The 16,217-nt window shown below is 56.1% G+C and overlaps 1 protein-coding gene across 1 annotated transcript in view; it reads right to left on the reverse strand.

Annotated features, from left to right (window-relative positions):
• COL16A1 (collagen type XVI alpha 1 chain) overlaps nt 1–15,780 on the reverse strand; it is a 47,502-nt gene extending 31,722 nt beyond the window's left edge. The window contains exons 1-26 of the mRNA XM_016217386.2: nt 15,501–15,780; nt 13,837–13,943; nt 11,815–11,889; nt 11,592–11,709; nt 10,623–10,746; nt 10,057–10,323; nt 9,358–9,438; nt 9,059–9,184; nt 8,250–8,303; nt 7,343–7,378; nt 6,295–6,321; nt 5,162–5,224; nt 4,845–4,886; nt 4,676–4,720; nt 4,539–4,574; nt 4,131–4,193; nt 3,729–3,773; nt 3,550–3,645; nt 3,335–3,373; nt 2,674–2,718; nt 2,481–2,516; nt 1,897–2,007; nt 1,469–1,504; nt 1,203–1,238; nt 1,015–1,125; nt 605–649 (exon numbers count right to left, since the gene is read on the reverse strand). Of these exons, the coding sequence (XP_016072872.2) occupies nt 605–649; nt 1,015–1,125; nt 1,203–1,238; nt 1,469–1,504; nt 1,897–2,007; nt 2,481–2,516; nt 2,674–2,718; nt 3,335–3,373; nt 3,550–3,645; nt 3,729–3,773; nt 4,131–4,193; nt 4,539–4,574; nt 4,676–4,720; nt 4,845–4,886; nt 5,162–5,224; nt 6,295–6,321; nt 7,343–7,378; nt 8,250–8,303; nt 9,059–9,184; nt 9,358–9,438; nt 10,057–10,323; nt 10,623–10,746; nt 11,592–11,709; nt 11,815–11,889; nt 13,837–13,909 (1,830 nt within the window). The 5' untranslated portion in view covers nt 13,910–13,943; nt 15,501–15,780. The remainder of the gene's footprint in view (nt 1–604; nt 650–1,014; nt 1,126–1,202; nt 1,239–1,468; nt 1,505–1,896; nt 2,008–2,480; nt 2,517–2,673; nt 2,719–3,334; nt 3,374–3,549; nt 3,646–3,728; nt 3,774–4,130; nt 4,194–4,538; nt 4,575–4,675; nt 4,721–4,844; nt 4,887–5,161; nt 5,225–6,294; nt 6,322–7,342; nt 7,379–8,249; nt 8,304–9,058; nt 9,185–9,357; nt 9,439–10,056; nt 10,324–10,622; nt 10,747–11,591; nt 11,710–11,814; nt 11,890–13,836; nt 13,944–15,500) is intronic.
• Nucleotides 15,781–16,217: the final 437 nt, after the last annotated feature.

Here is a 16,217-nt window from a genome sequence, read left to right on the forward strand (position 1 = left end):
ACACCCATGGAACCCCTCATTTGAGTCATGTATTGTAAGTTCGATGCTGTGATTTGTCTCCAGTTCAACCATAAATACAAATGTTAACATAGGCACTGGAATTGAGGGACCCTGCCGAGAAGTGAAGGTTACAGACAGGAGCCAGACCTGGGCTCGAATCCCATTTCTGCACACAGACACCCATGTCACCATGGGCAATTTACTTGGCCTTTCCATGCCTCCATTTTCTCATCTGTAAAATGAGAGTAATGGGTTCTCTAGCCTACATGGTTTGGGGAGGAGGAAGGGAGTTAATACATGTACAAGCACTTGGCACAGTGTCCTGCACGTACTAAGTCTTAAAAAGTGTTTATATTATTGTATTATTATATTATTATAAGGCCATCTTAAATTTATTTTATTATTTTAATTATCAATAAATTTAAAACACATTAAGGAGTTCTCTTGGAGAACATGAGGGCTCTCAGACTCCAGTTTGCAAAACATTGATCAATTTATCAAATTTGAGCTATTGTTTATATTGTCCCTGTTCCCCACCCAGGGCCCTCTCCCCGTCTCCCTGCTAAGAAGCCCAGGTGTCCCTAACATCTAACCCAGGTCTCACCTTCTCTCCTTTCAGCCCTGTTGGCCCTGGAGCCCCAACTTTCCCCTGAAAAGCAATCAAGTTATGGTCACAGAATCTCCCCATTCCCACCCCTCCAAGACTCCATGGGTCCCAGTGTCCACCCAGAAAATAAAGTCTAGCTCAGAATTTACAAATCCCACAGCCCTGCAGGTAGCTGGACAGTTATTTCTGTTATACAGTTGGGGACTCAGGGGTTCTAAGAGGGAGTTCCGGGGGCAAGTAGCCTGGGCAGTGCAGAAATGAAGGAGGGATCAGGCTGCAGGCTTGGGAGACCTGCCTCAGCGCCTCCCTCCTGGTCTCTGCCTTGAGGTGTGGGGGCCTAAGGAGTCAGGGAGGCCACCATGTAGCAAGGACGAGCTGGGCTGGGCTGGGAGGAAGCAGTCACTCACCGGAAGGCCAGGCAAACCATAGCCAGGGGGGCCCACATCTCCTTTGGCCCCGGTAAAAGGCACAAGATGCTGGGACCCCACACCTGGGCTGCAGGACAAGCAGGACTCCCCCTGAAGAAGGAGGAGAAGGGATCACCAAGGTTCCCAATAGTCAGAGGGGGGAAGCCAGGTGACGGGGGTTCCCTCACCTTCTCTCCTTTGAGGCCTTGGATGCCAGGGTCTCCCTGCAGGAAGAAGAGGTTTATGGGCTGAGACTGGGCATGTTGGGATGCCCCAAACTTCCTAGCCACATATGAGAACAGCAATGTGATGCACCATAAGCGCTTCAAACACCCAAGGGTTCTAAGGGGTCCAAGGTCAGCAGCACCCCAGAGCCAGGGCTCATAGACCCATGTAACAGATGGGGAAAATGAAGCCAGTCTCAGCCATCCTACCAGAAAGTTCCCATACATACCCGGTCACCCTTTTGTCCAATAGCTCCCAGGCCATCCTGAAAGAAAGAGGGAGTGGGTGGGAGTCCAGGCGGGGACCCTAACCAGGCCCTGCCCACTCCTTTCCACCCCCACCCCCCAGCCAACACCCAGTCCCAGGAGGAGGGCACAGCTCGCTCACTATAAGGGCTGGCTCCACACCAGCTTGCCCAAAAGGCATTTTAGCAGTTTCTCAGGAACGCTGGAAGGTTGCCATGGAGACCTGGGGCGGCCTTCTAGCCCAGCCCTAAACTCTATGGTTCAGCCCCGCCCATGGAGCTAAGCACCCAGACCCTCTCCCACCATCTCTCTATGGCCATGAGAAGTACCCAGTCTCTCTGCCCAACTCCGTTCCATGATCGTACCCCCAAGATTTTTGTGGGATCCCTCCATGGCCACCCTAGGCACTCACCCTGGCTGGTGCAGGATCACCGGGTTCCCCCTTGGGCCCTGGCTTTCCCGGGAGCCCCATGAAGTTCTGAAACCCTTCAGGCAGCGTTGGGCACACTTCACAGGGGTCACCCTAGCCGAACAGGGAGACCGTAAGCGGACAAGTCGGGGCTGAGACCCGGGGAAGACAAGGAGCTCTAGACATTTGGGTGGGCCAGCGCTGTACCCCAACATCAAGTAGACAGCAGGAAGACTGGAGGGGATTTCTATTCAACTTTTTCATTCATTCAACTAATGATTCCTGGACATCGCAAAACTACATCCTCACAACCAGCCATAAGAAAGCATCATGTCCCATTTACAGATGTGGAAACTTGCCACGGTCATAAATCATGTGGCTGTGGCGGGCCTTGAACCAGCTGTGTCACTCCCTGGCCAGGCTCTGTATTTGTAATCACACACGCACACTGTAGTTACAGAGAAGGGGTGGGGGTCCCCTGAGGAAGGTCAGCACCCTCAGTCACAGGGCCCTTAATGCTCAGTGTCACCTCTAGAGAGGGGATCCCACTCTTACCCCAACCTGGGGCAGCCCAACAGGGGACTCACCTTCTCTCCTTTCAGCCCTGGCACCCCTGGCTTCCCCTGTAAGAGAAGCAGTGGGCATTAGTGCCAGGACAGAGGGACTGGTGTGCCAAGAGAGGGCCCCAGGACTTAGCCCCCACCTCTGGAAGCCTTGGTAGAGCAGGCTTGAGCATGGTGGGCGGTGGCCCCCCACCCCCACTGAATTGGGGTCACTCACAGGTTTCCCGCCAGGACCTTCCTTTCCCGGAACCCCGGAGCTGCCCTGTGGTCAGAAGAAGGGTTAAGGGGGAGGCTCCTGGCTGTGACCTCAGCCCATTCACCCCTTTCCCACACAGTCCCCTCTCTGGATGGCAGGATGATCTCCGCCAAATCTCCCATTTCCTCTTGATCTATTTGGTCAGCAAAGACTCCCTCTCGGTTGCCTGTCCTCTGTTGTCTATCTAACGCAAGTCCTGCTTGCAAAGGAAGGGAGACACGAGGCTTCTGCGTACCCCTTCCCCAGCGCAGTAGGTTGGAAACCGATCTGGGTGACCTCACAGGAACCACAGCACACAGACATTTCCAGGGCTTTCTGCTCATTAAGGTACAAGGGCCTAAAAGGAGTTGGGACTCTCCATTTACAGCCACTCTGGTCACTACTAGACTTAGGCCTACCCTTCCCTTTGCTCAGAACCCAGGCCAAGGCTCCCAAAGCAGCAAGCGCTGGGATGGGGACACTCTCCACTGAGGGGCCTGGCTGAGCGGAGAGCCCAGACGGATGCCTGGCCCCTCCCCACTGCACCTGCCTGTCACCCAGGCTGCCCTGAGCCCCAGTCTTCTCTTTCCTCCCTCCAAGCAGGGGGCTCTCCCCATGTGCCCATGCTCTAGCCTGTGCTTACCTTGTCTCCTTTAGGGCCTGGTGGGCCACCCGGGTCCCCCTGAGGGCAGAAACAGTGTCAGGTAGAGGCTTCCCCAGGGTTTCGGCTTCTCATTACAGAGAGATCTACTCTAGCTCCTTCCCCCCACCAGGACCCTGGGCCTTGCCTCCCCACCCCTGGCCAAGCAGGAGAAGGGTATCTGAAGAAAGGGCAGCAGGAGGGGCAAAGGTACTCACCGGGGTCCCAGGAAGTCCTATCCCAGGGGGCCCAGGTCGGCCAGGTGGCCCGGGCTCTCCTGCTAGTCCCTCAGGCCCAACAAAGCCAGGGTCCCCCTGGTCAGACGTGACATGGGTGTGAGAGAGCTGCTGCCTCAGCCTAGCATCCACTCTCCACCCCACAGATACCCATAACTCACCTTCTGTCCTTTGGGTCCCATGACACAGATCTCTCCTGGCCGGCCCTGTAAGGGGAGGGTAAGAACGGCCAAAGCTTGGCACCTCCCCAGGGCTTCAGCCCCTACTGGACTGGGTACAGACTCACTGCCCTCCCAACTGTCCCTCCCAAACCCAGGCTCTACCCAGTGCCCCAAGGTCATCAAATGTCACCTCAGGGCATTAGAGGTGAGGGGTTCTTAGGCTGGGAGTCAGGAGGCCCCCTCCTGGCTGTGACTCCTCAAGCACAGCCTGCCCCTCCCAGGCCTCTGTTCTTTCTGAGCGAGGGTATCAGAGTGGACTCGCACAGTTAAACTCCAGCACTCAAAGCCCCACACTGAGGGACCTGGGTTTGTGGTGGAGAGGGGTCAGAACACTCTACTTACATCTCGGCCTGGCTTTCCCATAGAGCCCTTGATGCCTCCATCTCCCTTCTCTCCTTTTTGGCCCTGGAGAAGGTAGAGACAAAGTGACTGGGGTTGTGGGAAGGGCCTGGAAGAACCAGGGCAGCTCAGTCTGGGGGAGGGACAACTCTCTTCTAGACCCTTAGTCTCTGCCTCCCTGAGATTAACGGCTTCAGTCACCACAGGAGGGTAGACAACAGGAAGGACTCCCAAGCAGCCAGACCACTCACTCTGGGGTCTGTGGCATTTCCCTCCAGGTCTGGTGGGCATTTGGACATGGTGGAACGACTGGGAGTGTTGGAGGGTACTGCCACCTCTGTGTCCAATGTCACCTCCCTCCTCTATAGGGCCCACACACCTCTCTGGTACCCACCCCTTCAAATCCATTACCTTCTGGCCTGTGGAGCCTGGGAGTCCTGAGGGTCCCTGAGATGAGTTGGGGACACAAAAGAAGGGATGATAAAGGAAAGGAAGTCTGGGTGTCCAGGACCCCACTGCCCCTGCCCTATCCCTGGTCCCACACTCACCAAGGCTCCTGACTCCCCCTTCTCTCCCTTCGGGCCTTCTGAACACTGAGCAGGGAGATAAGGTGTTGAGAGGGGCCCAGGGTCACCCCATGGGCTGCCAAAGGCACAGCCCTTTCCCCAGGGCTGACCCCATATTGGCCCTAAAGCAGGCCTCACCTCAGGGTCTTACCTGAAGTGGGGCATCCGGAGAGATTCGGACACAGTCACTGCCCTGGGGGTAGGGAGCAAGGGATCAGGGGTGGGGCCTCTTAGGGGAGTCTCCCCAGACCTGTTTTGAAGAGGATAGGCCCAGGAATCCCACAGTCCTAGGTGCCCCTAGAAAATAGAGATTTCCACACACTAACCCCTAGAAAGATCCTGCCCTCATCCCTCATTTGGGCCAGGCTGCAGGTTTCCAGCTGGGATGACACAATGATGGCCCACATCCCAGCCCACCCCCAGGGCACGGCTGGGAAGGGTCCTGCAGCAGGAAAGCTGGGCACTTACCCGGGCTCCCTTCTCTCCCTTGGGGCCTGATGGGCCAGTTGGGCCCTGCTCACCTTTCCCTCCCTGTGGATGAGACCAAAACAGGTGCTGGGACCAGAGGGGGCGCGTGGGAGCCTCCCCAATCTGGTCTCCACCCATCCACCCCACATGTGGTACATACATGAGCACAGCCCCACCCAAAACCCCACAACACACGCAGCACATGGATCCATATGCATTCAATCATATGTCCCTCCCAGGCCAAGAGGCTATATCTGGCGAATCTATAATCTCACGCAGAGGGTAGCTCTCCCCCCACACTCCTACCCAAGCACACTAGCTCACATGCAGCACACCTGGGTGCACAGAGACACATGCATGAACACAAATGTGGAGCAGCAGAAACTCACGATGAGTGTCAGGCTGCCTGAGTTCAAACCCTGCTCCTACTGCTTTGGTATGTGACTCAAGTCATGTGACTTCTCTGAGCCTCAGTTTCTTCATCAATAAAATGGGGTTCATGTCAGCAACTACCTCAAGGTGTGATGCAAGGTGTGATGTTGTAGGTAGAGTGTTTGGCACAAAGCCTGGCACTCAGTCAGCACTCCCACAAAGGTGACCCCAAGAACTATTACAAGCTCACGGGCACACGCACATTCACACGTGTGCAGCCTGCCCCATCACTCACAAGCTCTGCAGTCCTGTCAGGTCCACAGGTATATAGATTCAGCCCTCAACACCACTACTGTGGGTTGCACACGTGCAAACGTGTACAGAGATGCATATAGCCACAGGTACACACAATGACTCTGACACACCGGGTCACACACGTGAACACAGCTGAGTCTCAGTTTCCCTGCAGTGAAATGAAAGTATCCACCCCACAGGATGCTTGAGGGGGGCCAGGAAGGTCATAGATGTGCACACGTGTGGCCCAGGGCCTGGTGTGCAGCGGAGTCTCCGAAAAGGGCAGTTCCTAACATCCTTATATACACACAATCCCCACTCTTTCCAACACACACATGTCTAATCACCACACACACATACAGGCTCAGGTAGCCCTGAGAGAAACACAGCCAGAGGGTGACATGCTGTAGGATGGGCTGGGTTCACCGAAGGGGGCAGAAGTGTCCTGCTCTCCATCTGGGACTCACCTTGAGGCCAGGGGGACCAGTTGTGACCTGAGGGGACAGAGGAGAGAGCATTACACCTCAGGAAGGGAGAGGAAACCAGGAAGAGCCCAGAGAGAACGATCAGTTTAGCCAGGGTCACACAGCACGGTGGCAGGACCAACAGGCTGACTCCCAGCCCCTGACCTGCCTTCCAGGCAACCAGCAGGCTGACTCTGTATCCTAAGGCTGTCAAACCTGCAGAGGAGTCCAGCCTACCCTCTCAAACCTGCCGGGCTTTGGCTAGCTCCACCCCTCAGTCGCTAGGATAACATGGCTGCTCGGTTGCCATGGTAACCCCTGTATATCTGGGGACTATCAGCCTTACCAGATTTGGTGGGGGGCTAAATGGAAACTGGGTCAGGCAGCAGAGGGGGGACTTCCTGATGTCCCCCCAAGTCAGAGGTTTGGAGCTGAGGGGAGCAGGGGTTGTAGACTTTGTGGATCAATGTGACTTGTCACCTCAGAATGTCAGGCCTTAGGAAAGTGGTGATTCATGCTGCTCACGGAAGAGGCACAGTTGAGCACCAGCTGGGCTTGCACTGATTCCCTCTCCCTTGTCCTTCTGGACCCCAGAGGGAGGGTGGGCCAGGGCCAGCTAGAGAGGGATAGGAGGGGAGGCCTTGAGCCAGTGTGTGTTTTGGGGGCTGGTGCTGGGCTGTGTCCCCCTGAGCCCTTCCCCTTCTCTAGTCCTCCAAGATGATGTGAGAAGCCCTCAAGCAAAGCAGACCTTAGTCCCTGTGGGGATTGTAAAGCTGGGATCAGCAACCAAGGTCCTGATCCTCCTGGCTACCACCTGGTCCCCATTGCACCCTGGATCCCAATACAGGGTGTGTGGCTTCCTTCCACGTAGGCCTGGCCTGGTGAGGATGGGGGCGGGGTCAAGCCCAGCTCTGGGGGATGGGCAGAGAGGGAGTGTGAAAGTGCACAAAGACCCCTTGTCCTTAGCCAGGAAGGCTGCCAAGTAAACCTTTAAGCGACGCCCACTCTCAGCCAGTGCCCACCCCGCCCTGCACATCTTCTATTCACTCACATTGCTTTCCCGGGCACCATGGACACAGGGTGGGCACTGAAAGGGAAGAACAGACCAGGAGGTCAGCTCTGAGGGCCCGGGACAAGCCCTCTCCACCCAGTCCTCCCCAGACACACACCAAGCACACAGAACATCACATATATTCTGGGTAGAGTCTGAGGGAGCATGAAGATAGGAATCCCGTCCAACAAGCCTTGCTCCTAAATTCCCACCCACCAGAGCAAAGCCATTTCTCAGATGAGGAATCTGAAGACCAGAGAGGAACAGCAGTGATCTCTGGGTCACACAGCATGTCAGAGCTAAATAAACAATCTGGGGTCCCATGGCCAAGGCCTGGGCTCTCCCCATGATGCCCATAGCCACTTGCTGCCAACTCAGCAGGAGTATCCAGGGCTAAACCCCCTCCCCCCAAGGAGAGGCAACGGGCAGAAAGGGCCCAGCGTTGAGCCCCCAAGGAATGCTGGGAGCTGTGTAGTCATCCCACACCCCCACGCCTAGGCTCCAGTGCCCCAAAGCCTTGTCTAAAGGGTTCATGCTGGCACTTCCTCAACTGAGCTCTTTTTGCCAGTCTAGACGGGAGGCTTACCTCATCAGGGGCTGTCTCCTGATGGGCCTGGGAACAGGGAGGGCATGGGGATGGGCAGGGGATGGAGGGGATGAGGCACTGTTTCTAACACCCCTGCCCAAGAACCACCAGGAGCAGGTGCCCTCAATAGTGCCAGGAACTGTATTTGTCTCACTGCCATTTATCCTTCCTTCTCAGAGCTGGCACCTCCGCTATCTTAGCTCTGCCCAAAAGCGAGGGCAGGTGGGCAAAGTGTAGGAGTGTCTTATGCAAGAGGGCATGGAGGGCAAGGAGGGCAGACTGAGGGTATCATGGGCTCCTCCCCCCACCCACTGTCTCTACCTTTGTTCCACTTTCTGCCTTCTGGCTGATTCTTCCCGTCAGCTGGGCATCCACCTAGGCAGACAGAGCAAAGGGGAACTTTTGAGGAGGGTGCAGTTCTGGGGCCCATGCTGGAAAGGGGTACAGGTAGGGGCATGGACCCCAGATAGCCCTTCAGCCTGACATCTGGCACCTCCCAGGGCATCAAGAGCCTGTTCAGGCCCCTGACACCCCACTGACCCCCCTCCTTTACCCCCAACCACGTGATGTCAGAGAAAACAAGACCATGAATCAATGAGATCCTATGTTCCTGCAGCCAAAGACTGGGCACGATGCCCAGTGGGCAGGGAGGGTGCCCAGCTACGGGGTGGGGCTAAGAGAAGAACTGGGCTTCCAGGCTATCCCTAAAGAACCTGCAAATGAGCAGGGCAGCTGCCCATGATGCTGGGTGCAAAACTAGCCTGGCATGGCCGGTGCTGGGCCGAGGAGAGCGAGCAAGCCCCATGGGAAGCTGTGTGGCCTCGCCCCTGACCCCAGGTATCCCTGTCCTGGAGACACTGCCTTTGGTTACAAAGGTCTGAGGTGGCATCAGTGAGGGTCTGGGTTGTGCCAGAGCTAGATGGGCACAACTCAGTGCCAACAGGCAGGCAGGCACAGGGTCACCCAGTGGGCTGTCTCTGCCTCCCTGAATCCTATAGGAGTGGTACCCAAATAGGCAGGGCTTCCAGTGCCCTCCCAACTGACCCTGGTGGCAGACCTCAGTCAGGCTGGGTAAAGGGTAGACTCACTTTGCCTGCCTGTGCCCATGTCTGCCTGCGCTGCACACCCACCTTGATGTTTTGAGGTTCCTCCAGGCAGAAGCAGCGGGTATAGACCTTGCCCTCCGTCTGTGGATTGATCTCGATGAGCTCATTGCTCTGGGTGTCCCGGCGGGCCTTGGAAGTCTCTGGAGGGCACTGCCCAGTGTGGGGGAAGGGCTGGGTTCAGTACAGAAGGCTGACCCCCCTTCACCCACTCATCCTAAGATCTCTAGGCATCCCCTTTCTGGTGGTCCACCTCCAACACACTGCATCCCTGGGCAGTGCCTCAACTGCCCCTCCCCCAGCTGTGCTGGGGCCAGGCCACTCACCCCTCCTGGTAAAATCTCACAGCAGCCCTCCTCTAGCACGAGCTCCGGGTCACAGTAGATGTGTGCCTGCTGAAGGTCAAACTGCAGGGGACACACAAGTCAGTTTCACTTCATTTTAGCAAATAGCTCTGTGTCCTGGCCCCCAGTGAGGCAGAGAGATGGTTCTACCCTAGGATCTGACCTCAGAGAGTTTCTGGTCTGGCCTGGGAGACCATCAAGAATATCATTGTCACCAAAAGGAAAACAAATCTGCTCATGCAGGGAAAAGGGAGAGGAGGGAGAAACGTTCACCTTGGCCCAGAGAAACGGTAAGAGGAGGCCCCATTCAAGCTGCGCTTGAAGGACCAGTAGATATTCAACAGATGGGTGTGCAAGGAAAAGCAGCCCAGGCGGAGGCAACAGCACAGGCAGAGGCCTGGGGGCGTGGGAGCACTAGGTGACGTGGACGATTAGGATGGAATCGGCCAGAGCACAGCCGCATGGAGAGGTAAAGTGAGATGCTGCTGCAGACATTTATAGGGGCCAGATCACCAAGGGCCCTCAACGCCAGGTCAACATGCTTAGGCTGCACCTGGAGGGCAACGGAGAGCCACACAGGATTCTGAGTTAGGGAAGGACCCAGTCAGAAACAGGTTCCAGGGAGCTCACTTAGGCTCCCAGAAAGTGGGAGCAGAGGCCAGAGCCCCACCTAGCACTCACCGAGACAGGCTTGGCCTGCTCAGCATCCAAGCCCAGAAAGACATGACCCACAGGCCGAATGGGTCGCCGGGGCCCCAGAGGCTGGGAGGAGGCTGAGGTACAGTCCACATGCACAGAGGCCACGCGTTCTGCCACGCTCAGCAGCAGCTTGTGCCAATGCAGGTCAAAGAGCTGGGGCACCGAGAAGATGCAGGACACAAAGTCACCATCGTGGCCCCGGGCCCGAAGTTCCAGGCTCTGCTCTTGGCTGTTGACTTCCAGGGAAATCTGTATGGAATTGGGAAAGATGCAGGACAGAGAATCAGAGCCCCAGCGCCACAACCTAGCAAAATTAAGGGCCCTCAGGCTCATTTCACAGGAGGCCCAGAAAGGGAAGGACACTGCCTGGGGTCACAGAGCAGTATATCCTTACAGAATGAGGTAGATGCTGGTGGGGTGGGGGTAGCCTTGAGGGTGGGCACTGCGGCAGAGCAGGGAGGCCCCAGCAATCCCAAGCTGGGACAGAAGCTGGGCTGGACTGGTGCTGTCTCAGCCCTAAGAGCAATGGGTGCAGGAGTGGGGCTCACCTGTGGGTACCCCTCTCCATCAGTCACTTGAAACAAATACCACGTGTTCTGGTGGGTGTGTTTCTTCAGCAATAGTGTCAGCACCAGGGTGAACTCACCAGGGAGACCCCGAGGGAATACTCGGCTGGAGATAGAGCAGGGAGGGTGCTCTGAGCCTCGGGGGAGAGACACCTACTGCCCACCCTGGGACCTCGAGACTGTTGAGCCTGCGCAAGATACGTGCAGACCCGCACCTCCAAACTGACACGCACCTATAAACACCCATTCATTCTAAAGACATTTCTTGAGTGCCTACTATGTGCCAGGTGTGGGTCTGGCTGCTGGGGATGACAGTAGTGGGAACACAGAGAAGGTGCCTGCCCTCATGGAGCCCTCAAGTCTGACGGGAGGCGGGGAGCAGACTATAAACAAAAAATCCCCAGAATGACTATTTCACCACCTCATTACAATAGTGGCAAGTGCTTCCAAGGAATTCAGGATGTCCCGGGGAAAATAACTGGGTGGGGGAGGGGGGATGTTGGAAGAGAGACACTGAAAAGATGGAAAGAGTTCAATAGGACTAGCGAGAAAGAGGAACATTTGGGGAGATGAGGCTGGAGAGGTAAGCAAGGGCTAGAACATCCAGGGACTTGTGGGAGATTCTACTTCACACACAAGGGCACACATGCGTGCTCACATATACACACAGACTCTTGCCAGGTTCCCACCCCCATCCTGGGGTCCTCATGATACCCACAGGATGCAGACCTGTCCCCAAACACTAGTAGCCAGAGATAGGAGAGAGACAGAGTGTGGGCCTACCAGATACCTTCTCTTTGCCCACCCTGCAAGCCCCAGGAGTGGAGACCAGGGGGGGCGGGATAAAATAACCCATAGGTGCTGACAGGCTTAGCACCTTAACATCCAGAGTTGCTGGTGAGTGTGGCTGAGATCAGCATTGACTCCCAGCGGTCACTCTGGGGCCTTTACCGTGTGGGCTGGGTGAGTGGGGCAGCCCCCAGTCGCAAGATGAGGGGCCCGTTGGGGTTGCGGATCTTCTTGATGGCAGATATCTTCATGAAGTTGAGTCGGCGAATGAGGTTGAAGCCTTTGGGGGAGACAGCAGGTGTAGAGTCAGCTGGGCAGGCGAGGAGGACTACAGGCCACTCCAGGGAAAAGGTTGAGGGGATAGCGGGATGAGACGGGCACTCACCAGTCACATTGGTGAATAAGTCACTTCTGTGTTCCAACTTGAGCCCTTCTTGCTGCGAAGGTGGGCACTGCTCAGCTGGAAGAAAAATTGGCAGTGGGGCACTTGGTGTGTTCAGGCTGAGGAAGCTGCACAGCTGGGCTCTTGGGGATCCCAGGAAGGAGTTTACAGTCCCCACTCTGGACCTTTAGCCAGCCATGCCTTCTGACCCTAGCTACCCCGGGAGCCAGGAGGACCCCCAGTATACAGATGGGAAGACTGAGGCCCAGAAACGGGCCTGGCCCAAGGCTACAAAGTGAATTCACAGCAGAGCAGGATCAGAACCCCTAGAATTCAAATCCCACAAGATCCCAAGTCAGAGGCCAGGCCAGCAAGAGAGAAAATGAAACTCTAGGAAGCCCTAGAATTCAGCGGGGAGCTGTATATGCATGTGCTCCCTCCATAACCTAAGTTAGAGGCAGAGAACTACGGGGGTAAAGAAATGTCAGGTTCATGCACACTTGTGCTATACACAGGCGCATGCCTGTCTCTGCACATGTGTGAATTGTGCGTGCTTGTGCCGCCAGGGATGCCATAAAGAGCTGGTACAAGTGTTCTCAGCAGTAGATTGGGTTCCACTTCCTACATCCAAAGCAGAAAAGCAGGCCAGACACAGGTCTGAGTCAACAGATTGACTTTTCACCTGGACCACCATCTTGTAAAACAGCAAAAAGAGACTGAGGGCCTGAGAGGACCACAAGTTCAAGGAAACCACCAGATCCTTGGGTCTCCAGACAGGGTCTATTAAGGGGATAAAGGCTCCTAGAGAAGGGAATAGCTTAACTCCGGTCTCTAAAACCCTGAAGGGACAGGTAGGCACCATGGGCCTGCCTCCTCTCTAGGCCTGATTGGGCAGAAGTGTTGGCAGAGGTGTTACAACAGGAGAAATGGAGGCTAGAATCACAAAAGCTTTCCCATCAATATAGAAATGGTAGCTGGGACAAGACAGTGACTACAGCTCCTAGAAGCTGGGCATTGGACTCCCTGGCTGCCTGGCTGAAAGAAGACATCCTGGATTCTAGGCCCGATGACTCCACTGGAGTCTCCCTCCCCCAGGTCTGACCAGGAAGATTATCACTGTATTCAGCAGCAGCAGCAATGGGTGACTCACCCCATGGCAATGGGCCCAGATTCCTTACAGATGTTGAAATTCCCTGCCCCATCCCCCAGGGGACCCAGTGAGGCAGCAGAAAGCAAGGCACATGTGCACACATGCAGAAACACATGTGTACACACACAACTCACAGGCAGTCAAATGCACCCAGGTGCACAGCCCTCCTGCACCAGCACCTTGGCTTTTCTGCCTCCTTCTGATGGATTTGGGTTCTAGGAGTGCTATTTCTGCTCAGTTAGAAGGCTAAGCTATTGAGCCCAGAGGGCACGCATCGGGGCAGGGCAAGTTGCCCGGTCAACTTCCTCTGGCTTTGGGCCTTGGAAAGCTGCACCCTCTGTCTCATCCAGCGTCTGGGCCTCAAGGCGGGCCCTTTATCTGAGATCCAGGGCCAGCCACGGAGGAGGAGGAGCACGTTGGCTGGAGGATGGGGTCTCCACCTTGAAAAGGATTAGAAGGGCCTGGGCCTCTTTCAGGATGCAGCTTCCTTTTGTAGGGAGAGCTCACCTCCTGCTCCTCTCTACCCCACTGGCCCTGCCAGCACTCTGTGCATGGAATAGGTTTATGTATTAGGGAAGAGGGTTGGTGTCTCACACACAGAGACACAGATGCATAGAGTGACTCTGAGATGCAAACACAGAGAGGTCCAGAAACAAATATACAGACAGAAATACACACACACACACACACACACACACTTTAGCTCACCTCGCACACGCTCATGCAAACACTTCAGGCCACCCTGATCCCAGCCCCCAGGCTCTCCTATAAATGCCCACATGGCCCAGGCACATAGTCACAGAGGTACACAGGACCTGGCACCTCAGGGAGCCAGTCACAGGCTATGGCACCCTGATCCTCGTGTGTCATCTCACCTGTATTTGCCCCATGGCCGCAGGTGGCCCACAGACCAAGCAGCCACAGGCCAAGAACCCAAGATGCCCACATCCTGGTTCAGAGAAGTCGGCCACAGCCGCAGCACCTGAAAGTCACAGAAACCAGGAAGGTGGATTCCTGAGCTCGCACAGCACAATTCCCCATGTGGGCAAGTAGCAGCCAGACCCAAGCACTGGTCTGGGTGGCAGGAGGTCTGGCCAGGCATCAGTCCCTCTCAGAGGCCCAGCCACAGGCTTTGGGCTATGATTTGGGCCAGGGTGATATTCAAAATATTTAACCACCGGTATGGCACAGACACCAACCAGCCAGAGCAAAATGCTGGCTGGAGCATCGAGAGTCCAAGTGGCATCTGGCTGTGCCAGTGGAGAGTTGCTGGATTGAGGAGAGATCTAGAGGGCCCTAGAAGGCCAGGTCGATTGGGATAGTGAGGGGGCTTGAGGCAGAGTGTATTTACCAATACACTTGGAAGTATTTCAATATTTTATCAGCCTGTGCACTGTATTCATATATACTAGCGTGGTACCTGGCTAGCTGCACCCAGCTCACCCAGGAGGCCCTGCTAGTCACCCACAAGGTCAGGGGCTGACCACTGGGCTGAGTCTCCCGGCAGGCATCACAGGGTTGTATATGCGCCAAGGAAGCCTCCCCCATGGGTACAGTGGCAGGAGAGCAGGTCGCTGGGGCTCAGGACCTTGTTGCAAACCTCTAGTGCTGATGGATGCTCATCTTTTAGTTTTATTAAACCCTGGATGGATGGACCCAGATAAATCAATGCGGGCTCAGCAAGCAGCCAGCAGAGCCATACATCATTCAGCCTCCTCCGAGACAGGCAGCTCATACACACACATGCAGAGTCATGCATGTGTCAGCATGACACACAGATATATACAGGCACATATATGCCAGTGTATGCCTATAAGCCTACCTGCACACAGGCATGCCCACAGAAATCCATGTTCACCGACATACCCAGACACAACAGCTTGGACATACACACGTGCACACAGCTAGCCTATAAATGGCCTTCCTGGTGGGAAGTTCTTATGCAAGTCTGACCTCATTCCCTCCAGCTGTAATGGAATTGTGTTTCTCCTTCCTCAGCCCTGGATAGGCAATGAGAACAGAAAGGACCCCCTACCCTCAATATATTTGGAGATAGGACCCCAACCCCCTTCTTCCTGGGCAGAAGTGTTCTCCCACCTTATTAATCATCCCCCATACTAGCTGTGTATGAGTCCTGTCTCTCAAACCCTATCCTGGCCTCCCCCTCCAGCCAATCAATGGAAAGGCTGCCAACTGTTTGAGACGTGTGAATGCATGTGGAGGCGTGAACACTGATGTTCTGTGTCCCCTTCCCACTCCCAATATCTGGCCTCCACCCACCTGGCCCCAGCCAAAGCAGGGGGTTACAAGGGATAGAAGGGGAGAAGCTTCCAAGGAGATGATCCCACCCCTATACAAAGGCACAGATTTGTGGGCAGGGAGTCAGAACTGGGACTGAGTTTAGAGCTCATCCTCCTATAGAGAAGGCAACTGAGATCCAGAGAGGGAAAGCCACTTGCCCCAGGTCACACAGCAAGTCAGGGCAGAAGGGGCCCTTCAGCCCACAGCCAGGAAGCAGTCCCCTCCACCCCCTACTTACCGTGGCCGGAGATCTCCCTACCTCACTGAGTACTCCAGGCAGCCCAGTGCAGCCAGCCCGGGGAGGCAGGGCCTGGGTTCCTCAGGCCCACTGAGGAATCCTTGGTCACTTCTGGCTGTCCTCAGGTCCCCAGTTTCCCGGGTGCTGAACTCCTGGGGCTAAATGCTGCCCAGCTCAGGGGCCTGGCCTGCTGGGACTGGCGGGACTGCCGGCCACTCCGGGTGGGGGAAAAGGGGGAGGTTCCAGGGGGGCTGGGGACTAGCCAGGGCTGCTAATGGAACACAGCTGGACCCGCCCGCCAGGCAGGAGGAGGGCGGGAGGGCCAGGAGGGGGCTCGGCAGCGGCAGAGGCGCGGACACACAGCCGTTCTCGGCCTGGCCGTCCTCCCGGGCCCGCCCTCCCAGTTCCCGCCAGGTGAGCCGTCAGCCAGCCAGCAAGGCGGGACCCTGCGTGCCCGGAGCTGCCCCGCAAGGGGGCTCTGGGGGCAGGTGGGTGGGCGAGGAGGCCGGCCCTTTAAGAGCCAGGCCTGGGGCTGGAAGGGCCTCCCCTGTGCCACCCCTTCCCTGGCTGGGCCTCCAGATGGCTGGGGTATCGGGCTGGAAACCCTCCTCCCCACTTCCACAGCACCCGTGACGTGGCTGCTGCCCAAGCCTCCCCGGTCAGCTTTTGCCAGTTTCTCAGCCTAACATTTCCAGTTAGTCTGTTTCTAGGTCTTTT

Source organism: Miniopterus natalensis, chromosome 9 (genome assembly GCF_054644295.1).
Source record: "Miniopterus natalensis isolate mMinNat1 chromosome 9, mMinNat1.hap1, whole genome shotgun sequence".
Taxonomy (NCBI): Eukaryota; Metazoa; Chordata; class Mammalia; order Chiroptera; family Miniopteridae; genus Miniopterus; species Miniopterus natalensis.